General features: G+C 45.6%; 2 protein-coding genes across 5 annotated transcripts in view; one reads left to right on the forward strand and one right to left on the reverse strand.

Annotated features, from left to right (window-relative positions):
• fermt2 (FERM domain containing kindlin 2) overlaps positions 1–15,870 on the forward strand; it is a 77,332-nt gene extending 61,462 nt beyond the window's left edge. For 2 of the 4 annotated variants that reach the window (XM_072457463.1, XM_072457465.1), the window contains 8 exons: positions 176–225; positions 1,365–1,489; positions 1,568–1,674; positions 2,696–2,914; positions 9,547–9,567; positions 10,346–10,470; positions 10,959–11,100; positions 13,236–15,870. In XM_072457463.1, coding sequence (XP_072313564.1) covers positions 176–225; positions 1,365–1,489; positions 1,568–1,674; positions 2,696–2,914; positions 9,547–9,567; positions 10,346–10,470; positions 10,959–11,100; positions 13,236–13,409 — 963 coding nt within the window. In that variant the 3' untranslated portion in view covers positions 13,410–15,870. The remainder of the gene's footprint in view (positions 1–175; positions 226–1,364; positions 1,490–1,567; positions 1,675–2,695; positions 2,915–9,546; positions 9,568–10,345; positions 10,471–10,958; positions 11,101–13,235) is intronic. The other 2 variants (XM_072457464.1, XM_072457466.1) reach the window with 1 other exon arrangement.
• lbh (LBH regulator of WNT signaling pathway) overlaps positions 1–20,535 on the reverse strand; it is a 472,239-nt gene that overhangs the window by 437,192 nt on the left and 14,512 nt on the right. The gene's annotated exons all lie outside the window — the stretch shown is intronic.

Here is a 20,535-nt window from a genome sequence, read left to right on the forward strand (position 1 = left end):
GCCTCACCATTGTACAGTAAAGTACTATTTTAGACGTGTGGTTTTGGGAAGTCTGTCCTGACCTGGGCCGCACTCGCGTCCTGCAGCAGTGGAAATGAGGCTTATGATGATTCAGCCGTTACCGCCGCGTAATATGTCATTTACTCTGTTATATTCTGGCCTTCTCTTCCCTCAGGGTGACATCACGGCTATTCCTGAACTCGCCGACTATGTCAAGGTCTTCAAGTAAGTCTCCTTTCTCATGAGGAAACCCGCTATCTCACAAACCGTTTATCAAATTGTAAACAACTTGAATGGCAAAGATTTGGCTGGTCTCAAATATGTCTGAGAGAAGCAGGAAGTAGCAAAAGCTGATATGGCGTTTGTTTCTTTGTAATGAGGCTTGATTGTTTGCCAAAAGAGCATTCGTAAGCAGAGGTTTTAGGTTTCAGCTCTGTAGACGTATCACAGTTTGAACCATGACACATTTTGGATTGGAGCCATAGTTGATGTTGCATTGTTTTCTGAATAAGCACCTTGCTCAAGTATGAATGTGTCAGTGATTGGTGGTGAGCAGATGGAGTGTAGGCACAGATTGGCAGCCTCACTTTCATCTCGTCTACCCCAGGGCTGCTCTGGCTGAAGATGGTACTTAACACCGAGATGTTTTGGCCTGTAGTCTATATTATACAGGAAAGACACTGACATGGAGCCTGGCATGTGTGCGGTGCCTTAACCACTCGACCACCAGGCAGCATCAAATCATTTGTGGGTTCAAATGTGGATCTGAAGAACCAAATACTGTGCTTAAGCCATGTTTCCAGTGGTTTGTTTGGAGCGATCGGTGCGCTTAAAGTGTCTTAAGTGACCCGACCGGCCTGTTTAAATGTGGAGCTTTGGTCCTGGAACACTTTGGAGTGAGATGATTGGACAAGAGAGATCCCAGAACACTAGAAAACTAAAACTAGACTGCAAAAAGGATATTAAAATGGAAAGAACTAATTTCTCCCCAAACGTGGACTTGATCTTGAGATAAACCACCACATTTACAGTGATATTGCATAGTGCATAATGCATCTGACATTATCCAAAACCGATTACTTTAATAGGCACAGAGAAGTGAAGTAAATGCAGAAATGGTTTCCTGTTTGCGCTAGTTTCTCTTTAGTTTCTGATTAAAAGTATAATTCAGGTGCAATTTAGATTCCATTTGTTAAGAAAACAGTTGTTTGGTGGAGTGGCAGGAAAGCAGCCTGCGAGTTTGAATCCAGCTCCTGCATGTCCTTCCTATGAGCTCCCTGTACTGTCCCACCCCTCCCTGAGCATCTTGTTTTGAGCTTCCTGTGACACCCTGTGTGCTAACGTGTGTGTCCTGTGCGCCTCAGACCCAAGAAGCTGACCCTCAAAGGCTACAAGCAGTACTGGTGCACGTTCAAGGACATCACCATTTCCTGTTACAAGAGCAAAGAGGAGGCCCACGGCACGCCCGCCCATCAGATGAACCTGCGAGGTAGCGGCTCATCGTGGCTGTCCTGTAGCCCCCAGCGCGTGGTGCGTGAGGTTAATGCTGTTCCCCTGCTGAACACAGGTTGTGAGGTGACGCCAGACGTGAACATCTCCGGACAGAAATTCAACATCAAGCTGCTGATTCCTGTGGCCGAGGGGATGAACGAGATCTGGCTCCGCTGTGACATGGTGAGGAAGGACTCGTCTGTAGGAAGTACTCATTAGTAGTTCAGTTGATAATGGAAAGTACACAATAAATCAAATACTTGGTTTTATTGCCATGTCAAATCGCTTTTTATGGTCCCAGACAATAGGCCTATTTGACAAACACATAAATCATAATTACTTTTACTATGATAAAAGTGTGTTTATGTCTAAAAATCAACACGGCAATATACAATTTACTGTCTACTTTCATTTTACCAATCAGAATCATTAAAGTCTTATATTTTGCACTTTTGAAAAATTTAGCATTGATATTTCAGTTTACAGCTTAGAATAATGTTTAGTGCAAATGAGGCTAAAAGCAATAGCTGCAAGCTTCAAAATTGTGATGAACTAATTCCATGAATTACTTGAAGTATCAAGTTAATCTTCAGCATATTTGTTACATCTTCTACCATGGATAAATACTTATAATCCTTTGGACATTTGAAACGCTTACTTCCAGTATATTGTTTATTAGTAAGACAATATTTCAGCAATATGATACAATATTTCAACACAAAATGATAGTTCTTTCTATCCATCCATCCATCTTCGGCCGCTTTATCCGGGGCCGGGTCGCGGGGGCAGCAGTCTGAGCAGGGACTCCCAGACTTCCTCCTCCCCAGACACTTCCTCTAACTCCTCCGGGGGGATCCCGAGGCGTTCCCAGGCCAGCCGAGAGACATAGTCTCTCCAGCGTGTCCTGGGTCTTCCCCGGGGCCTCTTCCCGGTGGGACATGCCTGAAACACCTCCCGAGGGAGGCGCCCAGGAGGCATCCGGAACAGATGCCCGAGCCACCTCAGCTAGTTCTTTCTAGTTCTTGCTAATACTATTCCAGATGTGTCCAGTTTATTTGATTTTATGTCTTTTTCGTAGGGTACTTGCTCAAATTATGATATAGTTTAGATGCATGTTTTAGTATAGTTTTAAACTGTTGACAAGCCTCGAACAAGGTGATATTGCCTATGCCCTTCATCAACGTCTCCTTTGGGCTTGTGGCAGGAGAAGCAGTACGCCCACTGGATGGCCGCGTGCCGCCTGGCGTCCAAAGGGAAGACCATGGCCGACAGCTCGTATAACCTGGAGGTGCAGAACATCCTGTCATTCCTCAAGATGCAGCACATGAACCCGGACCCTCAGTTCATCGAGCCCATCTCCACAGACATCAACCCCGAGTGCCTGGTGTCCCCGCGCTACCTCAAGAAGTACAAGAACAAGCAGGTACCACCACCACCCGGCTAGACTCTACACTTGGACTGGTCATGTGACCGGAGCAGCAGCTTGTACTTTACAGTGTCTGTTTGTGGGACTGACGGAGACATTCATAGGCACAATGTTCTCCATCTCTGCCTTCTGCTCAAACCCATTCACTTAAGTAGTCGAAGATAGCTAGATGGAGGAATGGATGGACACTAGATGTTACCTAAAATAAAACACCAAAAGGTTTTACACACTCAACAATGACTTAACCAGGTTTTGACATGGTCATGATTATTCCTTACCTTTTGCTGGCTAATGCTAACGGCTATAGGTTAAATACATGTGTTCAATAGCATGAGCATTGAACACCGTGTCCACTAATGTCCTGTCACCTGCCGTCTCTATGGAGATGTTAGTGCCTGGAATATTCCACAGTATGGCAGAAACATGCCATAATTTGTTCAATTTGTCTGAAGTAAAAATGTTCATCACTGTGAGCAAGGTTGCCCTTCCATAGATCTGACCTGTAACTTGGCCTTGGTGCATTTGTTTGTCGCCATGGAGATGGATACGTAGTTTAATGCCATACTATTACACATTCCAGACGGGTCTTCATCTTCTGTTGTTTACCCAAATGTAATGTTGGCTTAATATAAAGTTTCCTTCTAATGTGTTTGTTGGACTTTAGATGTAAAGATCTATCCTTCAGTTGCCATGGTAGCAAAGGTTTCAAACTAAAATAGCAGCGATATAGCATGCAGGTTGGATCAGTGGAGCATGTCAGCATCCATTGTCCTCTTGTATAATATATCTTCTTTGTGATAATTACATTTTTAGATTCCCTCTACGTGGCTGAATGCTTGTGTCATTATTCCCCTCCTTGTTTGCACAGTGCTGGGCACATGTTTTCAGCGGCTGCTAATGTTGTGTGCGTAGCTGGGCAGAGCGTCTGGCAGCTCCTCCTGGTGTGAGGGCACCAGGGCTGTACCAGTCTCTGTCCCTGCTCCTGACTCGCCCTTATGTCCATGCTTGAAGAGGACGTAAACGACAAGAAATAAAACACCAGTTACATATGTAACTATGGTTCTATGAATCCCTTCTGACTGCCAGCTACATTGCCCAACATGTGTTAAGTCAGCCTCAACACTGACTGGTGCCCAGGGGCCTACAGAGCTTGAGCCCGTCACTGAGCTAAGCACCACTCTTTTGAGTGACTTCTCATAGCACTTTCCCATAGCTAGCTAACTAAATACATTTTCAATGATAAACAATTTAGTTTAGTTGCAGTTGAAACAACTTGAGATCAGCAGGCATACAGGCATATTGTGTCTGTTATGATGAAGATAATGTCACCTCAGATCATCTCTGATCAGGACTACTGAAGTCAGGGGTGTCAAACAGGGCCACATCCCCCCAGACGTTTTAATCCGGCCCACCGAACATTTCTAATGGAATCAATCATATTCTGGTAGATCTATAGCGTTTTTATCGCTCAAACTACGAGTCCCACAGTCCCCCCTGCGCTACTCAGCACAGCTGTGTGTGCTGCTGGAGCAAGTGCCAGGGCTGAGAAGTGATGATGCGCATAGCGCACTTTACAGACTTGAGCAGAGGTTTGAGCAGGAAAGAGACGTGTGGTTTTGGGAAACACGTGGAAGAAAGAAAAGAGATGGTTTTGTGGACGAAAGCAGTGCTAATGTGGGGCTAACAACAAGAAAAGCTGCTGCTGCTGCTGCTGCTGCTGCTGCTGCTGCTGCTGCTGCTGCTGCTGCTGCTGCTGCATATGGATGAATATGGACTTTCTCCTGCTGCAGATTTGTGCATCAGTGTCCACATAGAACTCTTACTAGGATATATAAAGCTTTTTATTTCTTATATATTTTTTATAAGTTATGATTGGCCTGCGACCCAGCCTGAGCGTCGAAATCCGGCCCAAGATGAGTTTGACACCCCTGACTTAAGTGGTTTTATTTTTGTTGGCCTCCAGGATCTCTCAGCCCTGGGGCCAACTGAAACTTTAAGATGGCCCAAGTTTAGCCCAATTAGAATATGATTTCTTCTTATTATATATTTTTTTCAACTTATTTTTATAACTAGATGATGGAGTTTGAGGTAAATCTGTGGATACGCCCAGCGGCCCCGCCCTCCTCCCCTGCATGTGGTCAGCTCTGGCTCGGACGCTCATGTCCATGCCCTGGTGTGACTTCATACATGCCCCGTCCCATCAGGCTCTGCCCGCTCCTGCGTCCAGTGGATTTACACGCACGCTCCAACCCTGTGTGTGTGTACTCTGCGCCAGCTGAGTACACACACTTTACCCCCGCTGTCAGAGGGGGAGGAGAGAGGGGGGACGTCCCAAAACTCCCTCACCCCTTGTCTGTGTTTGATGAAAGTTGTAGTAGGCCTGTGGAATGTTGCTAAGGCTGCTGGGATACGCCGTCACTGCCGCTCCGTGAGCCAGAAATAGCCTGTGAGTGTCGGGTCAGACATATTTAGACTGTTACAGAGCGAAAGACCACGTCTGAGTGGACACGGAGAACAGAGCGAGGTCACTCTGTGGTTTGTGTTGGAGGAAGTGTTGAGTCAGAGGACGAGGCGTTCAGGTCAAACATCAAACACACGGAATCAGAACTGTTAAAATGATGAAAAGTTTCCATAAAAGGATCTGAAATGTCTTTGCCCTTTTGTGGTTAGTCACAATGTGACATTTTTTTATTCATATTAACTATGAACAGAATTCACAAATGAGGAACGTGTGTTTAGGATGTGGTGGAACACAAACATGACTAAAAGTCAAATATTCTTGGTGCATTGTGGAAATATTGATGTGGAGATGCACCAAAAATATATACACTTTTAGATGAACTATAAATCTATATTGCCATTGAAAGAATGAAAGTAGTTTTCCTAGTTTTGGTTCTGTTTGTGCTCTCTCTGCTCTCACCCGTCCTGAGGCCTCCCCGGGTCACACATCACTTCCTCCTCGCTCACTCCAACAACTGTACCGACGTCCTCCATTTACACACTTATACACACACTTATACACACACTTATACACACACTTATACACACACTTATACACACACTTATACACACACTTTGCGTGCCTGCGTGCGTGCGTGCATGCAGGAAATAAGATAAGATAAGATATTCCTTTATTGTCCCACATGGGGAAATTTCATTGTTGCAACGCAGGTAGATACAGAGGTAGATACAGAAGAACAGATCACTTATAGGAAGTCTGAAAAACACTTTCACTAGAAGATCTCCTATAAATAAATAAAAACTCCCATAGACAAATAAATACATAAATACCATTGCATGTGATCACGACAGTAATTGCACATGAATATGTGTCACGACAGCACATAGATTGCACATGAATTTCACAGTAATTGCACATATGACAGAATTGCACATCAGTATTAGGTTAGGTCAGTATTGCGACGGGATAACGTGACGATCTCCGGGTAAGACGACTGTTCTCCGCAGTTTCACACGCTTGGGTATGTTATGTTGGAAACATGGTTGCCTCCGTCTGCTCTCCCTCCCTCTGCTCTCCCTCCCTCTGCTCTCCCTCTGCTCTCCCTCCCTCTGCTCTCCCTCTGCTCTCCCTCCCTCTGCTCTCCCTCCCTCTGCTCTCCCTCCTCCCTCTTTCTGCTCTCCCTCCCTCTGCTCTCCCTCCCTCTGCTCTCCCTCCCTCTGCTCTCCCTCCTCCCGCTTTCTGCTCTCCCTCCCTCTGCTCTCCCTCCCTCTGCTCTCCCTCCCTCTGCTCTCCCTCCCTCTGCTCTCCCTCCTCCCGCTTTCTGCTCTCCCTCCCTCTGCTCTCCCTCTTTCTGCTCTCCCTCTTTCTGCTCTCCCTCCCTCTGCTCTCCCTCTTTCTGCTCTCCCTCTTTCTGTTCTCCCTCTTTCTGCTCTCCCTCCCTCTGCTCTCCCTCCCTCTGCTCTCCCTCCCTCTGCTCTCCCTCCCTCTGCTCTCCCTCCCTCTGCTCTCCCTCTTTCTGCTCTCCCTCTTTCTGCTCTCCCTCTTTCTGCTCTCCCTCTTTCTGCTCTCCCTCTTTCTGCTCTCCCTCTTTCTGCTCTCCCTCTTTCTGCTCTCCCTCCCTCTGCTCTCCCTCCCTCTGCTCTCCCTCCCTCTGCTCTCCCTCCCTCTGCTCTCCCTCCCTCTGCTCTCCCTCCTCCCGCTTTCTGCTCTCCCTCCCTCTGCTCTCCCTCTTTCTGCTCTCCCTCTTTCTGCTCTCCCTCTTTCTGCTCTCCCTCCCTCTGCTCTCCCTCCCTCTGCTCTCCCTCCCTCTGCTCTCCCTCTTTCTGCTCTCCCTCCCTCTGCTCTCCCTCCCTCTGCTCTCCCTCCCTCTGCTCTCCCTCCCTCTGCTCTCCCTCTTTCTGCTCTCCCTCTTTCTGCTCTCCCTCCCTCTGCTCTCCCTCTTTCTGCTCTCCCTCTTTCTGTTCTCCCTCTTTCTGCTCTCCCTCCCTCTGCTCTCCCTCCCTCTGCTCTCCCTCCCTCTGCTCTCCCTCCCTCTGCTCTCCCTCCCTCTGCTCTCCCTCTTTCTGCTCTCCCTCTTTCTGCTCTCCCTCTTTCTGCTCTCCCTCTTTCTGCTCTCCCTCTTTCTGCTCTCCCTCTTTCTGCTCTCCCTCCCTCTGCTCTCCCTCCCTCTGCTCTCCCTCTTTCTGCTCTCCCTCTTTCTGCTCTCCCTCTCTCTGCTCTCCCTCCCTCTGCTCTCCCTCCCTCTGCTCTCCCTCTTTCTGCTCTCCCTCCCTCTGCTCTCCCTCCCTCTGCTCTCCCTCTCTTGCACTTCCGGAGCTGAGAGAGACTTCCTGGTTGCACTTTTTCACTTGTCTCTTGCAGATGGAGTGAAGATTACACAGGGGAAATGTGATGGTTAGAGACGGGACAGATTTGATTTGTGGGAATGAAAAATCCCACTGAGGCACTTCTCTTCCCTGTTTGCAGAGTGTGTGCGTGTGGCTCCCTCTTGTGGAAGGTTTAGGCATCACCACTTTTTGTCTGGTTATTGTAAATTTGTCGTTACTTGTTCTTTTGCTCTGGTTCAACATTGATTATTTGGACAATACATTTAATTTAGCTTGATTAGTCTTGTTTATGGCTTAAAGAAAATACTTCATTATTAAATAACACAAATTAATTATGGGATATTGTTTGTAGAATTTGTAGAAACAACATGTAGAAAAGTGAAGCACTGTGAATACTTTGCGGATGGTCTGTAAACATTTTTGGGCTTGAACATCTTAACATGACCAAGGAAAATACAGTTTTTCCCTCAATTTTGAATCCAATATTGGTCGTAACTTTTTTGTTAATGCCTTAATAGAATGATTTTAGTTAAAGTATGTTTTAAGGCCAAAGTACACACTGCCCGGCTCTCAAAAAGGCTTTCAAATCAACTCTCGGGCTTTAAAGGTCAGTTTCATCTTTATATTACTGACAAAATGAGACATAGCACAAGGCTGTGAGCGAGGAAAAGTGTGGATTTGCCCCGGTGCACACTCCTAGAACATAACTAAGAGGCATAATTTGCTGCGTGATAGAGCGTCCCAGTGTGTGACGGCCTTCACAGGTGATATCCAGATATTTACACATCCACGAAGCCTTTTATTCTTTGTTCTGCTGCTGACACAACATCCCCTCCTCACGTGTAAGTGAATGTGCTGCTGCTGCTGCTGCTGCTGCTGCTGCTGCTGCTGCTGCTGCTGAAGCTGCTGCTGCTGAAGCTGCTGCTGAAGCTGCTGCTGAAGCAGCTGCTGCTGCTGCTGCTGAAGCTGCTGCTGCTGAAGCTGCTGCTGAAGCTGCTGCTGAAGCAGCTGCTGCTGCTGCTGCTGCTGCTGCTGCTGCTGCTGCTGCTGCTGAAGCTGCTGCTGCTGCTGCTGAAGCTGAAGCTGAAGCTGCTGCTGAAGCTGAAGCTGAAGCTGCTGCTGAAGCTGCTGCTGCTGCTGAAGCTACTGCTGCTGCTGCTGCTGCTGCTGAAGCTGCTGCTGAAGCTGAAGCTACTGCTGCTGCTGCTGCTGCTGCTGCTGCTGCTGCTGCTGAAGCTGCTGCTGCTGCTGCTGAAGCTGAAGCTGCTGCTGCTGAAGCTGCTGCTGAAGCTGCTGCTGAAGCTGAAGCTGCTGCTGCTGCTGCTGAAGCTGAAGCTGCTGCTGCTGCTGCTGAAGCTGCTGCTGCTGCTGCTGCTGAAGCTGCTGCTGAAGCTGCTGCTGCTGCTGCTGCTGAAGCTGCTGCTGCTGCTGCTGCTGAAGCTGCTGCTGCTGCTGAAGCTGCTGCTGCTGCTGAAGCTGCTGCTGCTGCTGAAGCTGAAGCTGCTGCTGCTGCTGAAGCTGCTGCTGCTGAAGCTGAAGCTGCTGCTGCTGAAGCTGCTGCTGCTGAAGCTGCTGAAGCTGCTGCTGCTGAAGCTGAAGCTGCTGCTGAAGCTGCTGCTGAAGCTGCTGCTGCTGCTGCTGCTGCTGAAGCTGCTGCTGAAGCTGCTGCTGAAGCTGCTGCTGCTGAAGCTGAAGCTGCTGCTGCTGAAGCTGAAGCTGCTGCTCTTAACATGGCTCCTTCTTTTGTTTTGCCTCTTCATTTCCATTTTGCATTGACTTAATTTTGCTTGTTCTGTTCTTCTTCCTCCTCCTTCACTGCCCCGCCCTCTTCCACTCCTCAGCCAGGCTTTATCAGGGACCTGGTAAGTGCGGCGCTGTCTCCCATGGGTGCTTTGCTCTCACCAAGTACACATGTGCATGACTTTTTAATCTCTCTATACTTACTAGATCAACTATTCCTAACCATAGAACCAAAGGTAGACGTTTACTTGTAGTCTCGCCATTAGCACGCAAGAGCAAGCCAGCTTTGTCCATCTCCTGCCTGTGATTGCCTCTGCTGCCAGTAGATGGCGTGTTGACACAATTCTTGGTGAAGGAATATTTAAATCCTTTTCAGTTCTAAAATCTGAAATATCAAAGCAAAAGTACAAGAGCATGTTCAAACGCCAATAACAATACAAATAATGCAAAATATTTGTCCTTTGAAGTTGCTCCGAGAGATTGAGCAGCTTTTGTTGCACTCTGGAGAAGAAACATGTGCAAATGAAACAGAACTCATCACAAAACACACACGTTTTTAATGAACTATTACAGGAACGTGTAGAAAAAGTAAAATTGACCTAAATAATGGACATAAAGTAAGTGGTTGATTATTAAGTTCTGCTCATGAGACTGGACTAGCTTGTAATCGTAGCGCTGTAGGTTGGTTAGCTGTAGCGTGGTTAGATGTAGCGTGGTTAGCTGTAGCGTGGTTAGCTGTAGTGCTAGTGGAGTTAGTTTCCATGCTGTTTGGCTTCTTGGTGTGTGGTAACGTGTGGTGACGGGTTTCTTGCTGTGACGGGTGAACACACGTCATTATTTACAACCGTTTGTATGATGTTGTTGTTGTTGTTGTTGTTGTTGTTGTTGTTTTTTCTTCAGATTTCCGCCCGGATCCTGGAGGCGCACCAGAATGTGGCCCAGATGAGTCTCATCGAAGCTAAAATGCGCTTCATCCAGGCCTGGCAGTCGCTCCCCGAGTTCGGAATCACCCACTTTCTGGCCAAGTATGTTCTTTTGGTCATGTCTTAGGCGTCAGTATTCCCCCATTTTCTTTTCAGCTGTTGGAATAATGTAATAGTATTTCTTTTGGGACAGATTTGAGTGGAAACTTACAGCCGGTTGAAAACAGCAAGACTTAAATGATTATACTATGTTAAAATGTGCCTTATAGAGCTCCTGCAGTCCTCTTTATGCTAGTCCATACACCATCTACTGGCTGCAGGGGGAATTACACAGTTTGTAGTGTTGGAAATGGGCAATATTTTTTTAATTCTGAAACACGCCAAACTAAAGATGTTAAAGAGCATGTTTAAATGCTAATAACAAAGACAGAAGTGTTCCTGGTGTTGCAGAAGTGAAACAGACACAAAAGAACCATTATTTGATGCGCTAAAACCTTGAGCTTTCTCTCTCTCTCTCTCTCTCTCGTTCCCTCTCGTTCCCTCTGTGATTGGTTGTGGGTGTGTCCTGATCACTGATTGGCTGTCTGCAGGTTCCAGGGCGGGAAAAAGGACGAGCTGATCGGAATCACCTACAACAGACTGATCCGGATGGACGCGCACAACGGAGACGCCATCAAGACCTGGCGCTTCAGCAACATGAAGCAGTGGAACGTCAACTGGGAGATCAAGATGGTGACTTCATCATAATATGTTCAGTTTAGTTTCAAATATGATCTCAAAATGGCGTCACAGAAACCGTTCCATTGACTTCCTGTTTTAAAGCCCCGCCCTCTTCATAGTCACATGTCACCGTAACAAGCAGCAGACTATTATTTACATGTATTTATTGTTGAAACGTGCTCTCGTGACATTTTAGATCCTACATGTGTCACTCAGGGGCGGGAGATAGGGGGTAGGTGAAAACTGGAATTTTGGGAACACTCAAGCCTCAGTACAAGTTTAAATAAAGTAATGATGAAGAAGTTGAGTTTACGTAATGTCCCTGTAAACGTGTGCGTGTGCGTGTGTTCTTGTTCTTGTGCGTGTGTGTTCTTGTGTGTGTTCTTGTGTGCGTGTGTGCGTGCGTGTGTGCGTGTGTGTGTGTTCTTGTGTGCGTGTGTGTTCTTGTGTGCGTGTGTGTGTTCTTGTGTGTGCGTGTGTGTGTTCTTGTGTGCGTGTGTGTGTTCTTGTGTGTGCGTGTGTGTGTTCTTGTGTGCGTGTGTGTGTGTTCTTGTGTGCGTGTGTGTTCTTGTGTGCGTGCGTGTGTGTTCTTGTGTGCGTGTGTGTGTTCTTGTGTGCGTGTGTGTGTTCTTGTGTGTGTGTGTGCGTGTGTGTGTTCTTGTGTGTGCGTGTGTGTGTTCTTGTGTGCGTGTGTGTGTTCTTGTGTGTGTGTGTTCTTGTGTGTGTTCTTGTGTGCGTGTGTGCGTGCGTGTGTGCGTGCGTGTGTGTTCTTGTGTGCGTGCGTGTGTGTTCTTGTGTGCGTGTGTGTTCTTGTGTGCGTGCGTGTGTGTTCTTGTGTGCGTGTGTGTGTTCTTGTGTGCGTGTGTGTGTTCTTGTGTGTGTGTGTGTTCTTGTGTGTGCGTGTGTGTGTTCTTGTGTGTGCGTGTGTTCTTGTGTGTGTGTGCGTGTGTGTGTTCTTGTGTGTGCGTGTGTGTGTTCTTGTGTGTGCGTGTGTGTGTTCTTGTGTGTGCGTGTGTGTGTTCTTGTGTGTGCGTGTGTGTGTTCTTGTGTGTGTGTGCGTGTGTGTGTTCTTGTGTGTGCGTGTGTGTGTTCTTGTGTGTGTGTGTGTGTGTTCTTGTGTGTGTGTGTGTGCGTGTGTGTGTGTGTTCTTGTGTGTGCGTGTGTGTGTTCTTGTGTGTGCGTGTGTGTGTTCTTGTGTGTGCGTGTGTGTGTTCTTGTGTGTGTGTGTGTGTGTGTTCTTGTGTGTGCGTGTGTGTGTTGTGTGTGTGTGCGTGTGTGTGTTCTTGTGTGTGTGATTTGTGTGTGCGTGTGTGTGTTCTTGTGTGTGCGTGTGTGTGTTCTTGTGTGTGCGTGTGTGTGTTCTTGTGTGTGCGTGTGTGTGTTCTTGTGTGTGCGTGTGTGTGTTCTTGTGTGTGCGTGTGTGTGTTCTTGTGTGTGCGTGTGTGTGTTCTTGTGTGTGCGTGTGTGTGTTCTTGTGTGTGCGTGTGTGTGTTCTTGTGTGTGCGTGTGTGTGTTCTTGCGTGTGTGTGTTCTTGTGTGTGCGTGTGTGTGTTCTTGTGTGTGTGATTTGTGTGTGCGTGTGTGTGTTCTTGTGTGTGCGTGTGTGTGTTCTTGTGTGTGCGTGTGTGTGTTCTTGTGTGTGCGTGTGTGTGTTCTTGTGTGTGCGTGTGTGTGTTCTTGTGTGTGCGTGTGTGTGTTCTTGTGTGTGCGTGTGTGTGTTCTTGTGTGTGCGTGTGTGTGTTCTTGTGTGTGCGTGTGTGTGTTCTTGTGTGTGCGTGTGTGTGTTCTTGCGTGTGTGTGTTCTTGTGTGTGCGTGTGTGTGTTCTTGTGTGTGCGTGTGTGTGTTCTTGTGTGTGTGTGTGTGCGTGTGTGTGTGTGTTCTTGTGTGTGCGTGTGTGTGTTCTTGTGTGTGCGTGTGTGTGTTCTTGCGTGTGTGTGTTCTTGTGTGTGCGTGTGTGTGTTCTTGCGTGTGTGTGTTCTTGTGTGTGCGTGTGTGTGTTCTTGTGTGTGCGTGTGTGTGTGTGTTCTTGTGTGTGCGTGTGTGTGTTCTTGCGTGTGTGTGTTCTTGTGTGTGCGTGTGTGTGTTCTTGTGTGTGCGTGTGTGTGTTCTTGTGTGTGTGTGTGTGTGTGTGTTCTTGTGTCTCCAGGTGACGGTGGAGTTTGCAGACGAGCCCTCCCTCTCCTTCATCTGTGCAGAGGTCGACTGTAAAGTGGTGCATGAGTTCATTGGAGGCTACATCTTCCTGTCCACGCGCGCCAAGGACCAGAACGAGTCCTTAGACGAGGAGATGTTCTACAAGCTGACCAGCGGCTGGGTGTGAGCAACCAGCACCCACCACCAGCACCCGTCACCCCGAGGAGCACCCGTCACCCCGAGGAGCACCCGTCACCCCGAGGAGCACCCGTCACCCCGAGGAGCACCCGTCACCCCGAGGAGCACGCATCTTCCATCTTCTTTTATTCAGATGTTTCAGAACGGGCAGAAGCGGCTCCACAGACACTATTTTATTTGCTAGTTTTCAGTGTGTTTTTTTTGCCTTATGTGGACTTTATTTTGAAGGACTTGAATAGAGGAAGTTTAAATGAAGTCTCCCGGATCTTAAACGTCCATAACACGCCTGCGATTTAACCCAAAGATGACACGATGTCCACAATAAGTTATTTAATGCAACTCGTTTAGCACACGTTCAATTGTTTTGGTCGTTTTTACTGCAGAAATCAAATATCAAAATGAGTTAAAAATGTCTCAAAGTCGTTTGTTTGTAGTTTATGCAAAGTTCAATTCATTAAAAAATTGAAATGTAAGACAAACATTGGAAATTTACATAAACAAAAACAATATTTAACACAAATCAAATATGTTGAGGTACAAACTACTCAAAAATTCCAGATATTTTTAACAAGTTTCAATATTTGTTTTTGTCACTGTGGCCATTGTTCAACACTAACTTTATATTTTAATTTGAACTGTACCACATTTTTACGCTTTGTTACATTAGTTTTTTTAAGAATTCTATGGCAACAATACGTAGTGGCCTCATGTGTGGTCACTCCAACACTCTGTATCCATCCTACCAAGTCAAGAAGTGAACACTACGTAGTCCTCTTCCAATAAGTCTTTTGTTGTACATGAAAACACTACACTCTTGAGGCATATTATGATTTTAAATGTCATCCAGACTATTTTTTTTTATTTTATTTTACCTTTTACAATGGAATCTGTCATTTTGAAAAAAGATCAAAATGCATTTTTATTCCATGAAACCAATTTATACCTTTTTTTTTTTTCTATTTCTTTTCCCACATTGAGCTCTTACGGTTGCTTTTTTGAAAATCATAATTTAAAAGTCCTTTCTTGACGCATGCGGCCGTTTTGTGATGCATTATACAGCGTTTTGCCTTGAGAAAAAGCTATTTTTTGTTCATATTTGTCTGTTTTATGGTCACATTTATGAATGAGATGTTTCTTCAGATCCTCATGCCTCATGACCGCTCCGAGCTCAGATCCTGCCATGACGTTATCTGCTCTTTTTATTCATATTCATATTCTGTGGCACACCTTATAGTATTATTCTAACTGTTTTATCATCACACACCAGCAGAGGTCACTGTTTGAGAAGAAGAATATGCAAATGTGTTTCTGTGTCTGTCCTCAGTATGAAGGAGCAGGAAATGAAGTATTATTTTTTGTAACTATGTAAAAACACGAGTTTTATAGAATTGTACAGGTTTGTTTTTTGTTTCTTTTGTTTTTGCGGTTTTAGAAAGAGAAGGTTAACCATCCGTAATATCAGATCGTTAAATGTCGTTTGTGGTCACGTTGAAGATTTATGAATATATATATGAAGATTACTCATGTCTCAAACTCCAGATGTTAATTTTTGATGTTTTTAAATGACGTGCCTCTTTTATTTTAATTTTTGTGACGCTTTTTAAACCTTCAAGCCATTTCCCCCCGCCCTTCTGTCGTCATAGTAACATGCTGCCTTCAGGGGTCGTCCTTATCTCACAGTGCTCACGTGATTCTGGGGTAAATTCACTCCAATATCAAATTGCCAGAGCTTTAATTTGTTTCTTTACTGCCCCCGTGTGGTTGGTAATTAAGACCTTGTCATACAAAGAGAAAATCTTTAAAAAAAATAATAATTCAAATGTATGTATTTTTTTTGGTTCTGCTGCCATTATTTACTGCATAATGTTAACTTTATGCTTGAAATTAAAGATGCACTATGTTACTTTTTTATGAAATGCATGCTAGATGGAAAAGTGTAATGCCATAGTTCAGAAGTCCCAAGAAAGTAATAATCTCCATGGAGACGGGACGGTAACCACAAGTTGCATAGTGCACTGTTTAAATTCTATATTTATTTCAAACATTTAATTACAATATTGGTTTGAGTTGACAATTTCTCACCGCAATAGGAATTTATGGAAATTGATTGAATTCACAATGTGATTTTAGAGTAGAAACCTGCTCTTGTTTTTAATCTGCTCAAAATCTGTTGAAATATTCTGGATAAAATACCTCAGATAAATCCAAAACAGTCAAATATTTTGAGTTTGAGTCATTGAATCACGTGGTGTTTCAGGGGAACCCCAAAAGGCAAGCGCGTACGTTCTTTGTAGTCGTCTTGCTGAAGTGAGTCATGTGAAGTCCAGATGAAGTCGTTGGAGTTTGAGACGGTCAGAGTTTTGGGGAAACCTGCAGTTTCCTGGTGTGTCCTGGCCCTCAGACTGTACAAGATGCATTTATTTTAAAAAATAAAGTCATTTTTATTTAAACTGTTGAGTCCTTTTGTATGTGTGTTAAGTAACTATGTATTCATACTTTTAGAAGCTTGACCATCTTCTTAAAGCACTTCATCCTCTCGCTCACATAAAACACACTTTATTCAATTTAATGTTGATATGGTCGTTTTGCAAGTATATTTTAAATACTTGCAAAAATAAAACTACTCTTCAAACTAGTCTTACAACATTTCCTGGGAATACCAGGAATAATATCTTGGTTCATTTCACTTGCAATGCACAGCGTGTCCAGCAGGTGGCAGTTGGACACCGCGTGCGCATTGTCCCGTCTCTGTCTCATAAACCATGGTCTGCTCACGACCTCGTCCCCCGGAGCTCCCTTGGTCCCGGTGGCAGATTGTGGAGGAGATTTGTGCCGTTTGTCCCCAAAAACACGTCTGTCACCTGCTGTGGTCCCCGGCGCTGAGGGGCCCCGCGCTGAGGAGACAGGACGAGCAGCAAAGTGGGCAGGGACGACTCTGAAATTGACTTTAAATACTCATGTTTCAGAACTTCACATAATGGAGCACATGAAAACCACACTTTTACTGTCAGTCGGGCGTTCCCTCATCAGGATTGGTGTTAGAACTCCATCTTCTGGCAGCAGAGGGAATTACCATGGGGAAACAAACAAAAGCCAGCTTGCCCCCACCTGCTGTTGTAACAACACAGTTGTAATGTGAGAAAATGCTCAGAACGAGTCTGGTGATGATTTATGGACTTAAAAACAGCACAAAAGGTCTCAGTTTTTCTACCTTTGATATCGCAAATCTGGGAAACCTGTAACCAAGTGTTTTTGTGAGGCTCAGAGAAGACGAGCTCCAAAACAGAATGAATGAAGTGTGAATGAAGCAATACTAACTTATCAATGCACAAGCTCAAAAGGCATTGACAAGTTTGAGACTTTGAGACTCCAGTGCTTGGACAGGGGACTGCTGGAACACCAGGTGCCACAGGGGGGCAGTAGTGCACACTGTCATTGTGTCCTCGGGCAAGACACTTCACCTGCCTTACCTCCAGTGCCATGTGTGCTGCTGTGTGATGAGAGTGTTTGTGAGCGTTAATGTGGGACAAGGATGCAAATGTGCCCAAGGCTACGATCTGGCATGTGTCTCATATATGTCCAGAACCATGTGTTCCAATGACACCATGTTTTACAATAATATGTTGAAAATGTTTCTTCTGGATGAGAGTCTCCAGATGACTTTTTCTTGCTCATCTGATATCTCGCCTCCACGTTACGCTCTGTCGGAGTTGAAAATGCCCCTTGTGCGTGATAGAGTGGAGTCGGCGTGGCTTTAAATACTCACTCTTCAAAGCTGGGCCTGGAGTCATTCTGCTCACTCCATATCAAACTGTGAAGTGACTGCTCCACTCAAACTGCCTCTTTCACTATTCAGTTCTGACTTACACTGAGCCGGAACATCCTCCTGAAGAATGTAAAGCTGGTGTGACTTCAATCATTTTCAGATCCTGCTGAAGCGTCAACTGAAATATCTATGTATGGGATGAAACTATGTCATAAGAAAGACAGTGAAACGCTCTGAAACGTGAGGAGAAAGAAACGACGTCGTGCCTTTTAACATTTCTGCTTATCCCTGCTTTTTATCAAATGTGTCGGTGGAAAATTGCATGCATTAAAATATGTATTAAAAACTAAACGTCAGTAGCTCTGTTGAGTCTCTGATCCAAAGGTCTGTGCTCTGACATCAACATCATTGGCCTTGGACGTGAGAAGCAGCACCATCACCATCACCTAGCAACCACACTGTAAACAAAACAAACACAATCCATACCAATGACACAATAGTTATGGTTTCACAAATAATAGCTGCCAACATCTTTATTTAGTTAAATATTTTGTTTACATGTTAAAAATGTGTCTCTGCATTTTTGATGGAAAGTCGCTTTTTGATGACATCACAGAGGGATTCTGTCTGAGAACTCCGTATTTACCTGTACATTTCAACTTGATGGATGTGAAACTATGATAAATATTTACCGCGGGTTCTATCCCACCAAACTAAGTCATGATTTGAAAACGATATCTTGAATAAATATATTTAAATGAAGCTCGTAGGATTTATTTAACAGGAAAAATGAGATAGAATGTTTCCATAAGTACCAGGCTGTTTGCACTGCTTCTCACTTTTATAGGGATAAGCAAACCCTCCACCAGAAAGGTTACATTGTGCCACTTTAATATATTAGCAGGTGAAAGAGAAGACCACAATAACTTTTCTATCTTTTATCATCTTCCAAGTTTGTACATTTCCCTCCAAACAAACTCAGAAATGTTCTTGTTTCTATCTTCTCTTGATCTCCATCCAAACATTTGAATCAGCGCACTTGTGACGCCATTATTAGACACTTCCACCCAGGGTTAGGGGGGGCGTTTCCATGGAGACGGGGCCAAAACATTGGAGTTTTATCAGAGCGGATCGGTTACAGTCCAGCTGGTGCAGAGAGGAGAACATCTGGACGTGAGGCCGGACCAGGACGGACATGACATAATAAAGGTCTTTGGAGTTCTGGAGGTAAAAGGGAGGGAGAGGTTTCTGAGAAGAAGGTGTGAAGGTTTGAGTCCTCTCCTCGTTCCCTTCCTCTCCTCCCTCCTCTGTTCTCTCCTCTCCCCGCTATAAACTTATTTTTAATGCACATTTTGAAGTATTCTCTGATCCCCTTCTCCTCCTCTCGTCTATCTTATTGTTTTCTCTCAATAACATCTTTTCTTTCTCTTCCTCCTCTGTCTCCCCCCGTTCCTCTTCTCCATTGTTTCTCCCCCTCTATTCCTTCTCTTTCCTCTCTCTCCTCCTCTCTTCCCCTCTCGTCTTTATCTCCTCTGTCCTTTCTCTCCACTCGTCTCTACCCTCTCTTTTCAATCTCACCCTTCTCCTTATGTTTATCTATTTGTGTTGTCATTTTAGGGTGTGTTTTTATTAAATTGAGCCCATTTTAGTTTTGCTTTGAACTTGGTTGGTTTGGTCCTGTTATAGTGTTATATGTTTAGTCTAGTCCAAGTCTAGTTTTGATGTGGTGAATGTGAGTCCTGAGCAAAGGGCCCCGGACCTCATCCTCCCAGAGCCAGTGCCAAAGGACACCACACGACCAGGACCAAAACCACGCAGCTCCTCCTGAATCTGAGATTCGACAGTCGGTCGGATTCTCCTGGAGTCGATTTGACTGGGGAGGCTGAGGCGTGTGATTGATCTGTAATTGAAAAACACCCTCTAGTCTCCCTTCTAAGACAGAGGGACCACCACCCGGTCTGCCAGTCCAGAGATCCAGAGGCGCCACTTGGCTGTCCCCGACCGCCAAATGGCCCCGTCCGACAACATCCCCAGTCGTGAAGTGAAGCGCTGCTTCCTCCTCCTGAGGCTTTGGACTGTTTGCCAGAATGTCTTTGAGGCTGTCGGATAGTCCCCCTCCATGGCCTCCCCGAACTCCTCCCAGCCCTGGGTGTTTTGCCTCTGCGACTGCACGAGCTGCAGTACACTTGGTCTGCTGATGCTTGTCCACTGCCTCAGGAGTGTCACCAGCCAACCAGGCCTGATAGGTCTCCTTCTTTAGTCTGATGACATCTCCTCCTGAAGAGCTGGTTCTCCTCCTGAAGAGCTGGTTCTCCTCCTGAAGACCTGGTTCTCCTGAAGAGCTGGTTCTCCTCCTGAAGAGCTGGTTCTCCTCCTGAAGAGCTGGTTCTCCTCCTGAAGAACTGGTTCTCCTCCTGAAGACCTGGTTCTCCTGAAGAGCTGGTTCTCCTCCTGAAGAACTGGTTCTCCTCTTGAAGACCTGGTTCTCCTGAAGACCTGGTTCTCCTCCTGAAGAACTGGTTCTCCTCCTGAAGACCTGGTTCTCCTGAAGAGCTGGTTCTCCTCCTGAAGAACTGGTTCTCCTCTTGAAGACCTGGTTCTCCTCCTGAAGAACTGGTTCTCCTCTTGAAGACCTGGTTCTCCTGAAGAACTGGTTCTCCTCCTGAAGAGCTGGTTCTCCTCCTGAAGAACTGGTTCTCCTCTTGAGTGGGTCCAGCTCCACTGTCTAGCTCACATCCGTCTGAGGGAGTCAGATCTCTCCTTCACTCTGGAATTCCTCCAGGTTTCTAGTTTTTCCCAAGGAGGTTTTTGTCGTTTTTCCTGGCCGAGAAGGAGGGTCTAAGGACGGAGGACTCTTGAAGATCGTCAATTCATCCCTATGGACACTGCTTAATCCGTTTTTCACTGTCGCCCTCAGAGGCAACTGTTGTTGTGATTTTGGGCGTTACAAAAATAAATTGAATTGAATTGATATGGTGTTTTTACAAATGTGAGTAATTTCAAACTGAACAATTCTGTGTCATTTGAGGTCTTTAGCAACATGAATCGCTTCATATCATAACACTTACAGCCACGGGCACACACACGATATAATGTTTTATATGAATATAGAGGACACCAGAGGGGGCGATGTGGTTATAAAAAGCCCCCACTATATTTTCAATCTGCGGTTATGTGTCCATAGAGAACCGTCCAAACTGTGTCTGTCACTGGAAACATGAGTCCTCTGGGTATAAAAGCTGAAAGAGGAAATAGATTTTTTTTAAATTGCCTCAATAAGAACATTTGTTACTGGCTTCAAAATGTTTGAATCCAGTAACAAATGTTTTCGACCTGATTTGAGCTGCTT

This window comes from Eucyclogobius newberryi, unplaced genomic scaffold (assembly GCF_026437365.1).
Source record: "Eucyclogobius newberryi isolate DKJ021-1_F unplaced genomic scaffold, fEucNew1.0.hap1 SCAF_21, whole genome shotgun sequence".
Classification (NCBI taxonomy): Eukaryota; Metazoa; Chordata; class Actinopteri; order Gobiiformes; family Gobiidae; genus Eucyclogobius; species Eucyclogobius newberryi.